The sequence below is a fragment of the Arachis stenosperma genome, chromosome 1 (assembly GCF_014773155.1).
Source record: "Arachis stenosperma cultivar V10309 chromosome 1, arast.V10309.gnm1.PFL2, whole genome shotgun sequence".
Lineage (NCBI taxonomy): Eukaryota > Viridiplantae > Streptophyta > Magnoliopsida > Fabales > Fabaceae > Arachis > Arachis stenosperma.
In genome coordinates, this window is record NC_080377.1 from 7,904,914 (window position 1) to 7,919,395 (window position 14,482).

General features: G+C 37.1%; 1 protein-coding gene across 4 annotated transcripts; it reads right to left on the minus strand.

Annotated features, from left to right (window-relative positions):
- Positions 1 to 131: 131 nt before the first annotated feature.
- Positions 132 to 8,500, minus strand: LOC130963264 (pre-mRNA-splicing factor SLU7). 4 transcript variants are annotated; one of them, XM_057889408.1, is made up of 13 exons: positions 8,216 to 8,500; positions 6,660 to 6,837; positions 5,308 to 5,471; positions 5,077 to 5,189; positions 4,462 to 4,872; positions 4,217 to 4,352; positions 3,820 to 4,119; positions 3,417 to 3,633; positions 3,157 to 3,260; positions 2,799 to 2,867; positions 2,576 to 2,704; positions 1,645 to 1,812; positions 132 to 594 (listed from the first exon to the last, which is right to left on the minus strand). In XM_057889408.1, exons 2-11 carry the CDS (start codon positions 6,673 to 6,675, stop codon positions 2,627 to 2,629), a joined length of 1,608 nt encoding a protein of 535 aa, XP_057745391.1. In that variant the 5' UTR covers positions 6,676 to 6,837; positions 8,216 to 8,500; the 3' UTR covers positions 132 to 594; positions 1,645 to 1,812; positions 2,576 to 2,626. The 4 variants fall into 4 exon arrangements, with proteins under 4 accessions (XP_057745391.1, XP_057745385.1, XP_057745379.1 ...); XM_057889402.1 differs by having other exon boundaries at positions 806 to 1,812; XM_057889396.1 differs by having other exon boundaries at positions 132 to 1,812.
- Positions 8,501 to 14,482: the final 5,982 nt, after the last annotated feature.

A 14,482-nucleotide genomic window follows, 5' to 3' on the forward strand; every position in this document is an offset into this window, starting at 1 on the left:
ACAATTTAAAAAAAAAATTCATACGTATAAATGGAAATTGGAGAATATGCACGAATATTCTTGACTTGATTATCTCCGTTTAATTAATTGACTTGATTATCTCCGTTTAATTAACTGATTCAAAATCCCAATTTCACAAACTTGCCATTCCATCCAATGATCCAAACTTTATATAACAAAAGATGCCTTTCTGAATGACTAATTTTAGTAATTTTAGTAATTTTCATACTACAAAACCCCTTGTAGGAACTAGGAACCAAAACTTGGAGTGAGCAATTATAGAATTATTACATGTAACGTGACCAAATTAAAAGTCTCAAATAAAATAAAACCATAACTATCGAAATTTAGATAGGTCAAATGAAATCCCCATGCAAGATTTTTTCTTATCTTTGATTTCCAGTTTTCTTGAATCCAAAGGCATGGTCTCCAATGTAACAAGTCCCTTCTATCTTTAATTCTGAGTTATCTTGGCCTCAACCAAGACTAGGAAACTATTCACTTTTTCTTAGCTTGTTAACATTGTTGGATTTTAAGCAGAAAACCATTATAAATTCATACTCATCATAGCCATTGTTACTGTTTCACGATTTCCTGCTAGAATCAAAGTCAAGAAAGCATTAGATGTGTGTTTGTAATAAAAACTTTTGTTTGAAAGGTGTTCTCTATATGATTGTGCAGTCCAAGTGGCAATGATCCTGAAGAGTCAAGGATACCACCTCCAAGAAATTGATTCATTTGCAAGCATAGGTTTAAATTACACATGATACTTTCAAGTTTAATAGAATAGCAAATAAATAAGTACCTCTTTATCTAATAGAAAAATGCCAGACTCACTTTCAAGTTGTAATGTTGATTAAAAGAACCGATGCACCAACATAAAAGAAGTCAGAAAAATACTCAAGAGGTTGCTAGGTATTATAAATAAAATTCATTACAACTGGCAGGTCATGGAGCTGCTGCTTATCAGTTTTGGCAAGAAAACTAAGTGAAACTATCTTGAATCAAAAAGATAGAAAGCAATAAACTATAGAAAAAAAGGAATTAAGTTTTGTGATTAGTTATTGATCATAAAAGAAGAAATCAAAATCATAGCTTTCTCTCTACAATGAGTTACACTATACATCAACTGCCCTCTCTCTATTATATATTCTTTACAAAAATCTATGGTCCTATCATACAGTGTTAAAACTCACAATACAGGCACGAATAAAAAGAAAGAAAGAAGGCACATGCAGGAACAGAGAATGAGACTTAAATAATTAAGTCTAAGTCGGTTAACATCAAACGAAAAATTTTCAAGCTCAGGGACCCTAGTTTGTTCAAAGGAATTAGATTAGCATATTAAGTATTTTTTGGTCTGCTCTATATAGTTAGAAATTATTTTTATTATTTTAAAAGCAAATTAAAGTTCCTCCACTCATTTTACAAAGAATAGCTAGATAGTGACTTGAGTTCTTATATTTTGTGCAATCTGTACAGGGAGTATAATCACTTCCAAGATAACTTATAAACAACTAGGAACTTGGCTTTTTTTAAATAAACAACTTTAAGAGTTGTATACAAGAAAATTGCCAACCAAAACCAGGAAGCAAACAGTGGATACCAGAAAAGTTGTATACAGTAAGTAAAAGAGAACAGGACCTGTTCATTATAGAGCTCAAAACCGGTAATGCTAAATTGGTACTGAGAAGTGGCACTTGAATCTGAGTTGGCTAAATTAAACAGCTCCTCAAATCAACAAGAGAGAGTTTGCTGTATGAGTTTTCACCGGTGATCAAATTGTTATGAAATATGTGTATTGTGACAATCCTGAAAATGAAGGCATATTAGAGAAAGGCACTTGTTTAAATTAGTGAACAGTACCAAGGAAAAAAACTAGGACAGATGAACATAAAATCGCACGATAATCTTTCACTTACTTTTTATCCCAGAATATTATCATGGTAATAAATTTGAAGAAACCTAAGGCAAACTAATGGATCTTGTTGCTTAATTAGGCCATTATTTTATTACGATTCATGCATTACATACTTCCTTCTTCTATTGTTACTTAACCAGGTCAACCAAGTGCAAAACTATTTTTGTGAAATAAGAAAATTTGTACATATTATAATACAACCTCCTAAGTACACTGATATCACTAACTACCTTAGCGGAAATAAGCTATCAGTTGAAGTATATCATGCAAAAACAAACTGAAATTATGAAACAATGTACAATATGAGCATGTATGTTGTGAGCAGGGAAGTTAGACCATACAAATGAGAAACATTAATCTTTAGTTAGTATTTGATGCTTGAACATTTGGTAATCCGATTGCTAAAACATTTAGTATTTGACCACTTCGTTAATAAAAAGTTCATACATATTTTTTGTACTTTCAAATATATTCTCTATCAATATATTTTTGTAATGCATTTTACATTATATAATTTTTTTTGCATAATTTTTTAATATTATATATGTTATTGGCCCCTAATGATACTATTTCTGGATCCGACCTGGATGGCCGGAAAAATGTCTATAAAGCGTTTGATAATCCCATCTGCCAAAAACATGATGCAGTAAGGACCTGTGCAGACTTATCGCAAGGAGGCACAGATTTCTTTTGCCCTCTGCACGTTCAGTGCAGGAAGTCTTTCATTGGATCATCATGGTGTACTCTCTTCATCCTGTATGCCTCCATATCCTCAGCCGTAACCTATAACATTACGAATATTTATATATATGCAAAAGGGGGCAATGTATTTTTATAAACACAATTCTTATCCAATGGCATCTTAAAATAATCATACCTCATCATTCCATCTGACATTATATTTACGCTTCCTCTCATCTTTCTCTTCTCTCTTCCTTTGATCCTCCTGTAAAACCAAACTTAACTAATCAGGCACCAAGATAAAAACACTAATATACATTTTTGAAAATTTTCACCTGGACATACCCAAATCCCCAAATAGGGGAAGAATAAAAACGCCAAACAGATCCCCTTCTTTTATGCGAGAAAATTTGGAGTCAAAACTAGTGGGTTACTCCATTCATGGTTTAGGTCAATAACCTTATCAGGACAACACAAATAACTCGTTCTACAGAAGGAAGATAATATAAACATCGAAGAATTAGAAATATTATGAATAAGAGACTTGCATCTACCTTTTTGAGGGCCTCAGCTAGCAACTTGTCATCCAGGACTATATCATCAGGGACATCAGTTCCCCATGTAGCAAGCTTTTTCTCCTCTGTAGGTGTAGGATCCTCTGCACAGATACAAAAAAAAAAGATCAAATTCAATTAAGAGAATGTCAAATATGAACAAACGCATCAAACAAAGACAAAAATAGCAATAGAAAAGGAAAAATGAGGAGGATAGATGCAAAATTAAATCTAGGTCTGGTGTATGTCAGTGTACAAACCTGCAGCAGCCTCCTTACGGGCAATATTAGCCTTCATAAGATCACTTGCAGCCTCAGCAGCCTCTATACCAGCAGCACCAGTGCAATAGCTATTACGTATGGTCTGCTTGCAGCACTTATAGCCCCATTGGTGGTCCCTCCACCATGAGCCCCAAACAGTAGTGTGGTTGTTAATGTAAACATCCTCCTCATACTTGCTTCTAGGAAGTGCTGCCTCCTGTTGACAGCATCAATTATAAAATAAATACATAATCTAAAGAGACATGACGTCACTAAACAAGAAGCGATATATACGTGAGTGTGTATTTTAAGACAATACAAAAGCGTGCATTGTTTTTAAAGGTTTAGAAGTAGAATTTTAGGTTCGGCAATAAAAATTTATGCTTTATAATGCAAAATTTACCTGTCCCTTGATAATTCTACCAGCTCGATCATACTCGACTTGTCTCTCACTTTGACCAAGGAGGAGTTCTCTTGGAAGTTTGTCCTCATCAGCTGCATTGCCATACTTCTCTACAATGGTGTCCTTTGTTTGGGATTTCAGTTTCTCCTTCATGACCTTAAAATTCTTATAGAGCAATTCAGCTTGGGATGGAGCTGCTTGCATGTGAACATCTTGCCCCTTGTCAAATGCTTCCCAAGCATGGATGTTTAATTCCTTGAATTCTAGAGCTTGACCACTATTTCTATATTGGTTATCACCCTACAGAAAAATAGTAGATTTAATCATATACAAGATTAGCATACATAAAACATAAAAACAAGAGAGGTTTCTATAAATTCAGATGCTAGAGTCTTACCCCATAAAACTTCTCATTTGGATCTGCATCCGGAAGAGGATCTTCACGCATAGACCTGGTCTTGGGATCGTAGTGTGCAGAATTGACTTCAAGATTGAGAAGGTATTTGGCAGTATCCTCTCGAATACGCAGGTTCCTAAAAAATATATTTCAGCCCCAATTCATCTAAGATAAACAATGAAAGTGATGCAGGACCAATTATTGTGGCCCTAGATTATCAAAAAGGATGGAACCGTAGGAATTACCTCACAGTTCCTGTACTTCCACCACCTGTTGTACGCACACGCTTCTCAACCTTTGCAAAGTCCATTTGTTTGCTTTCATCGACCTTTGCTTCATCTACCCTTAGGTCATCTTCCTCTTCATCCTCATCACTTGCAGCATCCTCCTCCCCATTTTGGTTGCTCTTCTCCAACTTCTTAAGCTGTTGTTCCTTTAAGTACTTCTTTCGAGCTTCATCTCTAGCTTCATACCTCTCAATGACTCGAGCATAAGTTGAAGCATCATACCCATTCCACCTGTCCCGTTTGCCATCATAGTCAAGCTCAAAAGTTTCTATCTTTTCATCAGGGGCTATGTGCTTGTTTGTCCATTTTGCTCCCACTCTCCTTGGTCTTTCCATGCATGACTTAGCATCATGTGTCATAGCTCCACAGCTAAACAAGAAAATCAATATAAAGCACCAAGTCAATCCACTATAAGAAAATGACAAGAAAAACTGAAAAAGTAAATAAAAGAAGACCCAATGCTTATGCAAAGTGTACTAAAATTCATGATCCAACTGAGAAGATAGTCAATGAGAACATTTACATCAAGACACACAATAAAAACACATTTAGAGTGGTAGATAGATTACTTACTTTTCACATGCACCTTTCCTGTACTTGTCAGCCTGGAAAATTTTAGCACCTCTATCATACCATGATTTGGTGTAATTGGGATCGGATTTCCACTTCCTTTGATGTTTTAAACTCTACAAAGGCAAAAAAGTACAATTCAGAATAACAAGTCCATTATACATGAATAATGTTTCAACTACCAAAATTTCTTGCAGATATAAAATAAATAAATAAATAAAAAATAACACTTACAGGTCTCTCAGCATTAAGATACCAAGGTGCAGATGACATATACTGGGGAATGTGAGGGTTAATTTCTTTACCATCTTCATCCACCTCAGCTGGTGCAAGCCCAGCTTTACGTGCTTCCTCTAACTCAATTTGTTTGCGATGGTCCTCCCTGGACTTGAATGCCACTGCAATCGGCCCCACGCAAAAAAGAAATAAATTATATAATTATTGCAAGAGAATTCACTAACGGCCAAAAAATTAAGCATTGACATCTTATTTGCATTGACTATGGAAAATTAATATCCATTAAAACAATACGGGAAAACCTAAAAGCTTTGAATTGGAGCATCTCTGATTTTTCAATCTCAATACTTGCCCAGATATGAAAGAACATTACAACGCCACTCCCCCCCCCCCCCCTCTTCTCAAACCCCCCACAAAAAATCCCCCCAAAAAAAATAAATGGAAAATCCCAATACGACTGAAGAGATTTTATTTTTTTCTGAAACAATTAGCTACAGAAAAGTAAACAAATAGATTATGTCCAGTTTAATCCAAAAACAAGCATATAGATTATACGATAACCATCATTACTGCTTTTCATGGAAAACTACACAGATAGCAAACCCAAATGGTAAGATTCTAGCTCGTCGGCCACCTAAACAGTTAGGTATTCATCATCCTACATATCACTTTTCTTTTTATCTTTTCTCTTTTCATAAAATAAATACTTTTCCTCAGTGACAGAAAAACAAACCACACCCCTAGTTAGTACCAGAACAATATCCTGAAAGAAAAGTGTGATGTCTAGCATCCTGATAGCTTAATTTCTCTGAGAGTTCAATTTATGCTTTCATATACTATGGCATAGTATACCCACACCCCTAGTTGGTACCAGAACAATATCCTGAAAGAAAAGTGTGATGTCTAGCATCCTGCTAGCTTAATTTCTTCCACAGTTCAATTTATGCTTTCATATTCTTTGGCACAGTATAGCCTAGTGGCTAGTACATACAAGATATTCAACAAACTAATCATTTTCTGGCCTTTGAAATGAAAGATCCAACAAATTTGCACCTCTCACACATTGCACAGAATAGCATCAATAATGGTGACGATCTTCAAAGACTTACAGTCTGCCAGCCATAACAACATGAAGCCCTAAGCCACAAGACATCGGCCTCATAAGAACCAAATGGAAGTATCAGGGCCATCAAAAACATTCAATAAATTCCTTCCTTTAAATTAGGGTAATTTTTAATAGGACATCAAATACTGCAAATGCTCAAACTATTAAGAGCCGATAGCATAAACCCTAGGGTACGAAAATTCACGAGAAAAGGGATCGAAATTGAATGAAAGGAAGAAGGTACCTGAAGCGGTGGCCATGTTGTGAACAACTGAAGAATCAGTCGGAAGAACGAGAGACGAAACGAACAAAGAAGCAGAAGAGAGACGCTGATTGTGATTTGGCGTTGTGTGATTTATGATAAAGTGATCTGATGCTGTGGAACACTAGCAGCCACTGTTGCTACATTACCAGCTGAATTCCTGAATTGAATCGGAAAAATAAAGTGAACTTTCAAACAGGTTAACACTCTACAACACAAACTTCCCAATATAGAATAGTAATCACTAATTGGCCCAAGCAAGAAATATTGTAATTTAATTTTGGCATAGTTCCCATTTACATTCATAATTGTTCATGTTGAGAGTAAAGGGCACTATTAAAATTATCAAACATTTAACACCATCAGCATCTTAGTATTGACACAAAATGATTGCAGTCAGCACATTGAAATTTTGCTTATAGGTTCAATACAAGGTATGGAGTCATGAGACTCAGATGCCACAATAGTGGAAAATAATTCATAAAAGTGGAAAATAGGTTCAATACAAGATACATGATTAGATACTATTATTGGAGTAATTTCCCATGGAGCAGGTTTTTCATTTCATTTTATCCATTGATACCTGCAATAAATCGAAGGAGACAACAAACACAAAGAAAGCCATCACTTCAGCACCAAATTAAGCTTAAGGCCAAAATGGACAAACCCTACCAATGAATTACCATCTCCTTTAAACTAAAAGTCAACACAGCATAAGCAGGGTCTTCAGTGGTTTCACTGAGACTATGATTAAATTGATTCAACAGTTATTATGAGATCATCTACAATCATATATACACTAGCTTAGTTTGAACACCCTAAGAGATTTTTGGGGAAAAAACCATTTTCAAGAGCTATGTCATAAATTTTTGTATTACAGGTTATTATTTCAAACACAAACTAACTTAATCAAGTAACCAGAGCAAAATTACAAAACAGAGCCAGCAACAAGCAACCAGCTAACAACGATTAGAAAACAGCAATTACACTAACATTGGTACATTATGAAACAGACCAGTAACCAGAGCAAAATTACAAAACAGAGCCAGCAACAAGCAACCAGCTAACAACAATTATAAAACAAACCAAAACATTAACCAATGCAATAATCACAAAACACTAAACCTTCACCCAACAATTACAAACATTAGCACATTATAAAACATTCCAAAACACTAAACCTTCACCCAGCAAAACCAACAATTACAAAACAAAGCAATCAGTGAATTTGAACAAAATAATTAAGAGCCATCAGCAACTAGTAATTACAAAACAGAGCCATCAGTAAATTTGAACAAAAATTTCAGAGCCATCACTATCCAACAATTACAAAGCAGTAAAACACTAAAATAGACGAACAGAACCATCGAGCCATCAGTAAATTTGAAAAAAAAATTTACAGCCATCACCAACAGGCAATTACAGAACATTACAAGAAAAATGGAACAAAAATTGAACAACAATTTCAGAACTTCAGACGAAGACGAAGACCGAACATTCAGAAATTAAAAGGAAGAAGCGGAGGCGAAGCCACTAACCTTCGATGGAGGAAGGTACGGCAATCGGCGAGACGAGGCGATAGGCGAGACGACGGCGAGCTGCTCCAAGCCACGAACAGAGAAGCCAGCGAAGATGAAGACGACGTGACGAGCTACCTGAGTTCCGGACACGGGGAAGAGGAAGAAGCGGCGACGCTGAGGACCTGGGAACGGCGGCGGCGCTGAGGACCTCGGGCACTACGGCGGCAATGAAGGGCTAGGGTTTTGCTTTGCTTCAGAGGTCTCCAGGGAGTAAACGAATGATTTGGGGAAGAGGGGGGCGTATTGTTCACGCATGGTTTTGGCTTTTCTTTTTTTATTTCTTAAAACAAATAAACAAAACTACAAAACAGTGTCGTTTTATTCGAACCGGCCGGTCACGGTCCGGCCCAACCGGCCGGTTCTCCGGTTTTCAAACGGTTTTCTATCAGACGGTTATTAGAGGAGGACCGGATCGCTTATATTGCTGGTTCACGGTTAAACCGGTCGAACCGGCTGGTCCGATCCGGTTTTCAAAACCTTGGATTTGTCAGAAGTCGCAGTTTCGGAATCGCGAGAGAGAGCTTAGTAATTACGACTCGAAGAAATTCGAATTCAGGATTGGCGCTAAGAGGTGAACAGGTTACAGTAGTTGGAGTTGTTCTAGAAGGTTCTTGTTCCTCCTTCTCCGGCTCCGATTATCCGGGATCGAAGTTGGCGAATGGGAGCGCGAAAACGATGACGTATTGGAGCAGAAACGGTGCAGAGAGAGAAAGAGAGTATTGGGAATTTTTTGAGGGAAAGATTCTACGGAGCACAAGCGAGAGATCCCACGTAAGTTAGAATACGGTGTGACAAGAGAATGGTGGACACGTGTTAGAAAGCTATTGGGCATGTCCATTTCTAATTAGGACAATGCGATCCCTCACCAAAAAAGTAACCCATGCCGGTCCTTGTCTATGCAAAAAATAACCTATCGCGCCCCCTCCCGTGTATCCCCCGTCCATAGTTGACGGAAAAAGCTTATGTGTCATTTACCGGCGCTGATCTGGCAGTTAACCCAGAGTTAAGTGCCAACGTGGAATAGTGGGAATGGACAGGGGTCGATTTGTCCCCCTGTCACATTCAAAAACTACGCTGTTGCTAGGTTTAAAAGAAGCAAACGTCATTCTCACCCTCATAACACCCCAAGCCCTAATTCAAATTTACAGAATAACCAAAACTCCTCAACCTTCTTCGCGTAATAGGACAGAGAGTGGTGGAAGTAGCAAGTGTTGGTGCTGACAAGGGTGCTGACAAGGCCGCCAGGAAGGACTCGGAGGACTCCTGTAACGCCGCACTTGACGGAGTGACTAACGTTGTGCAGCGGCAGCAGCTTGTGTAGGCATTCAGGTTAGTAATGAATTTGGGCATCTAAAAATTATTCTAATCCAAGCTCTATTCCTAAATTGCATGTTGGTGTCTTAGTGTTCAGTAGGTTGAAATGGGTTGCCTGGTTGTTTATTTTTATAAATGTTGTGATACTGAATGGATTTTGAAGTTTTTTAGTGAATTTGTTAAATAATTAATGTTAACTGTCAGTAGTTTATATGATTGGCACAGTGATGTTAAATTGTCATGAAATGGATTTTGGTTGGTAAAAATAATGTTCATATGGATGAGTTTGAAGTAGTTCCTGTTTTCTATCATGGAGGAATTTTTAAAAGGAATGCACAGGGCAAATTAAAATATGTTGATGGAAAAGTCAAGAAGTGGCCACCTTTAGACATTGATTTGGTGAACTTCTTTGATTTTGAAACGTTACTGAAGGAGTTGGATTATAGGGAGTACAAGACGATGTTTTGGTTTGATAGCATGGCACCTGACTTGAAATCTGGCTTACATGTAATCAGGGGTAATACTGAGATAAATGACATGAGGAATAACAAGATTAAAAATAAGGGGACAAACGATATTTATATCTACTTTGATCACCCGATTAGTGTGCCAGAAGTTGTGGATGAGGAGATGCAAGCTGAGGAGGTTATTATGAGTGAATCATCTGCCTCAGGTGATGGGTATGAAACAATTGAGGACGAGCCATATAAGCCACCTCCTCCGGAATATGAAGAGACTCATAGCAGTGACGATAGTGAAGTACAGAAAAGGAAGGAGAGGTTGAAGAAAAAGAAGAAGAAAATGGTGTCACCAAGGAAGAGAGCTAGTCAGGGTCCAACTGAGGAGGTGAAGAGTGGTCCAGCTGGTGAGGTGAAGGATGGACCAGATGGTGAGGTGAAGTCTGGCTCAAATAGGGATTTAAGCAAGGATGGCCCAAAAAATATGGATAAGCCTGGACCAAGTAAAGGTGATCCATGTTATTCTCCAAAAACAGCCAAGAAACAGGCTTCCAAGAGGTATTCAGGTAGGAGGAAAAAACATATTCTGAGGGATGGAAAAACTGGGGCAGAAGGTGCAGTAGTTGATGGGCCTGAAGCAGGTGGCGATGTGGAGGCTAGATATGGACTGGCTGGGAATACAATGGCATCAAGTTCTAATATTGTTGGGGAAGATCTAGACTCAGATTATGACAAGCCTTATGAATATGAGAGTGAAGCATTTAACAGCCCGGTGTCTGATGATGATGAAAACAAGACTGCATTTGATGCTTTCAATGAGGAGACAGAATTTGGGAAAGTTGAATTTAAGGTGGGGCAAACATTCATCACAATGGAAAGTTTTAAGAATGCACTAAAGGACTACTTTGTGTATGAAGGGAAGGATGTGATGTATCTAAAGAATGAAAAGAAGAGGGTGAGGGCTGCATGTGCAGGAGAGAACTGTCCTTGGTTGATTCTGACCTCTTGGAACAGTGCTGGGGGGTGTTATCAGGTGAAGACACTGATTAATCAGCACAACTGTGCTAGAGATTTTTGTAGTAACCTAGCTAACAGAGAATGGGTGACATCAAAGTTAGTGAAGAGGCTACTGACTCAGCCTGAGTTAAAGCCTAAACAGGCTAGGGAGTATATGATTGAGGAGTACAATGTACATCTTAGTGAGAAAATGATAAGTATGGGACTGAAGGTTGCCAGAGAGATAGTTATAGGGAATGAACAAGTTCAGTATAGAAAGCTCCGCGACTATCTGATGGAACTACACAGGAGTAATCCAGGGAGCACAGCTATGATGGATGTCATACCTCAGCCAGAGTCGCTGCCACTATTTGACAAATTGTATATAAGTTTGGATGCATGCAAAAGGCGGTTTAAAGATGGGTGCAGGCCTCTAATCGGGTTGGACAGGTGCATCCTCAAAGGTTACTATGGTAGACAGCTATTATCTGCAGTGGGGCAAGATGCCAACAACCACTTTTTTGTCATTGTGTATGCTGTGGTTCCAAACGAATGTAAAGACACCTTGAGATGGTTTTTGTCAATACTGAAGCAGGATCTAGGAGATTGTACTGAGTTGGGACTGAATTTTATCTCCGATCAATAAAAGGTCAACTCTAAACCATGCTAATTAGTTACTTGTGTTGAATACTTATGTCTGATGTACTATGTATTGTGTCATAGACTTGTACTACTCTGCTATGGAGTTGATTATAATTATATATAATTCTGCACTCTGTTTTGGTTGGTTACTATGTTCCATTGAGATAAAACTTTTTTTATCTTTTCAGTTTATTATTTCATGAATTAATTTTTATGTTAGCTAATGCTCTGTTTCATTCATCATCAATTATAGTTAACTATGTTGTATGGCAGCTCCCTCATTAGATATTGTATTTAATTTGAGCTACTTTAATTTGAGTCATAGCATTTGAAGTGTGGATCATTGTTAATTAGAAATTTTGTGTCACAAAACTATTAGTCTTTAATCTTAATTTTAATTCCAATCTCAAAAATAAACACACTTTAAAAAGTGTCTTAGCTTACTGTTTTTTCATTATTATATAAATACTGTAAGATTCATTATAAATATACATAAAGATACTCTATAATATATTTTTCTTTTCTACTGCAAAATTATGGAATTATTATTAATTAGGTAATGAATAGACATATAGATGCAGGTTATGGATATTTTCTTTGCTCTAATTATTATTAGATATACTAGCTTGCTTTGCAATAAATTAGAACAAAGTAAAGGCTTAAGTAGCAGCTAAATCTTAGCATGAATATTTTGGAATTCAATAGTATGATCTTAAAAATATAAACTATATATCTTACAGTACAACTTCTATCCACTAAAAAATGATCCCCAATAAAGAAATATTATTATATCAAAATCTGAAGAATCAGTGTTCGCTAAGAAATAGTTTGGTTGAAGTTACACTGCATCAAAGAGATATAACTGAAACTGTACATCAGAGCATTCCTTCCTTCCGAAATTCCTAACATGTACAGTAGAGTTCTTTCAATATAAAAATAGTGGTTGTTATCGGTTTAAGTAATAATAGTTGTCAACCATAGCTATATGACAAAATCATTACAAATTAATTAAGAGTGGCGTCAAGCATTTTATTGAATAAACTAGCTTGACCATTGTTGGTCTACTTTTTCAACTACTGCATGCATTGAAAGTCATTATGATTCGTTTAATGGTCATTGAATTGATGTTTTATTAATTTGAGCTACTTTAATTTGAGTCATAGCATTTGAAGTGTGGATCATTGTTAATTAGAAATTTCTTATCATATCATGTTCTTGGACTGATACACAGGGCTTGGCATTGGCCTTGAAGAAAATATTTTCGAGAGTTCACCACAAGAATTGTGTACTACATATTTGGAAGAACTTCATCAAGCACTTCAAAGACAAAGAGACGAAGCAATTGGTTTAGAAAGCTGCTAGGTGCACCACACACACACCGAATTAGCTGCTGCGATGAAAAAGTTAAAGCGAGTAAGTGCACCAGCATGGGAGTATATGCAAAAATTTGAGCCAGCTGCATGGTGTAAGGCGTACTTTAGTCATGGGCCGAAAGTGGACAACATAACTAATAATATGTGCGAATTATGGAATGCAAAGATTGTGGAGCATAGGGAAAAGCCTATTCTAACCATGTGTGAAGGGCTGCGGTGCTACATAATGAGAAAGATGGCAACGCACAAGAAGTTGGAGGCTCACATTGGACCACTTGCACCAGTCCAACACAAGAAGGTGGATAAATTTATCAAGCCTAAGAGTCATAAATAGAGAGCTATATGTGCTGGTGATTCGGAAAGAGTCCTCTTTGAGGTTCATTCCCAAAACCATAAAGTGGGTGTGAATCTTCACAAGAGGACATGTAGATGCAATGTATGGCAGTTGACTGGTAAGTCTGGTTATATAGTTATTGGATAATTATTTAGTTGTTATAATTTTTCGTTTATCCCTCTCTCTCCATTGTATTTTTCTGATTCTGCATCAATTTGTTATTGTCCATAGGAATGCCTTGTAGACATGCCGTTGCAGCGATAGCTAAAATGGGCCTTAAGGCTGAGGATTTTGTGCATAAGTGGCTAACTATGGAAGCCATCAAAGCAACTTATTACATTGCATTAAACCAGTCAACAGTGAAGAGTACTGGACACCTACCGATGCACCAAGGCCACTGCCTCCCACTATCAAAAGAGCTGCTCATAGGCCTAAGATGAAGAGAAGAGTTGCTCCAGTTGAAAGAGAGATGAGCACCACCAAGGCGAAGAAGACATTCGTTGTTACTTGCTCCAAGTGTGGCCAAACAGGCCATTACTACAAGACATGTCCGAATGCAGCACAAGATCCCAACTGGAAGCCTATGACTAAAAAAGAGAGACGATCACAGAAGAAGACAACAACTCACACATCATCAACTGATCCAGCAACAAACACTGCTCCAACCCCTAACACTAATCAGATACAATGTGTTAGCTTTAAGAACTGACTTGTCCTAAACAATAACTCTATGTTTGGAAATTAAGGTACAATGGCTGTGTTATGTACTGATTAGGTTTATATGTTGCTTGGTTGAGAATGGCTATGTTATGCACTGATTAGGTTTATATGTTGCTTGGTTAAGAATGGCTGTGTTATGTACAATGGCTGTGTTTCAGAATTTTCTTTTATTGCTTGCTTTCTATAATATATTGAATTTTGTCATAGAGCAAAGCTAGAAAAGCTAAGAAGAAACTACCCAAAAATCAGAGAGAAGAAATTTCAGTTTCGCAATCTGCACCACCAGCTGAGAAGGTATTTTTTTTCCTGTTGTTTAAAAAAATAAAACCTGTTTCATCCAAGAAATTATTACATCTCAATTCCTTAAAGTTTTCATTCATATAACTGT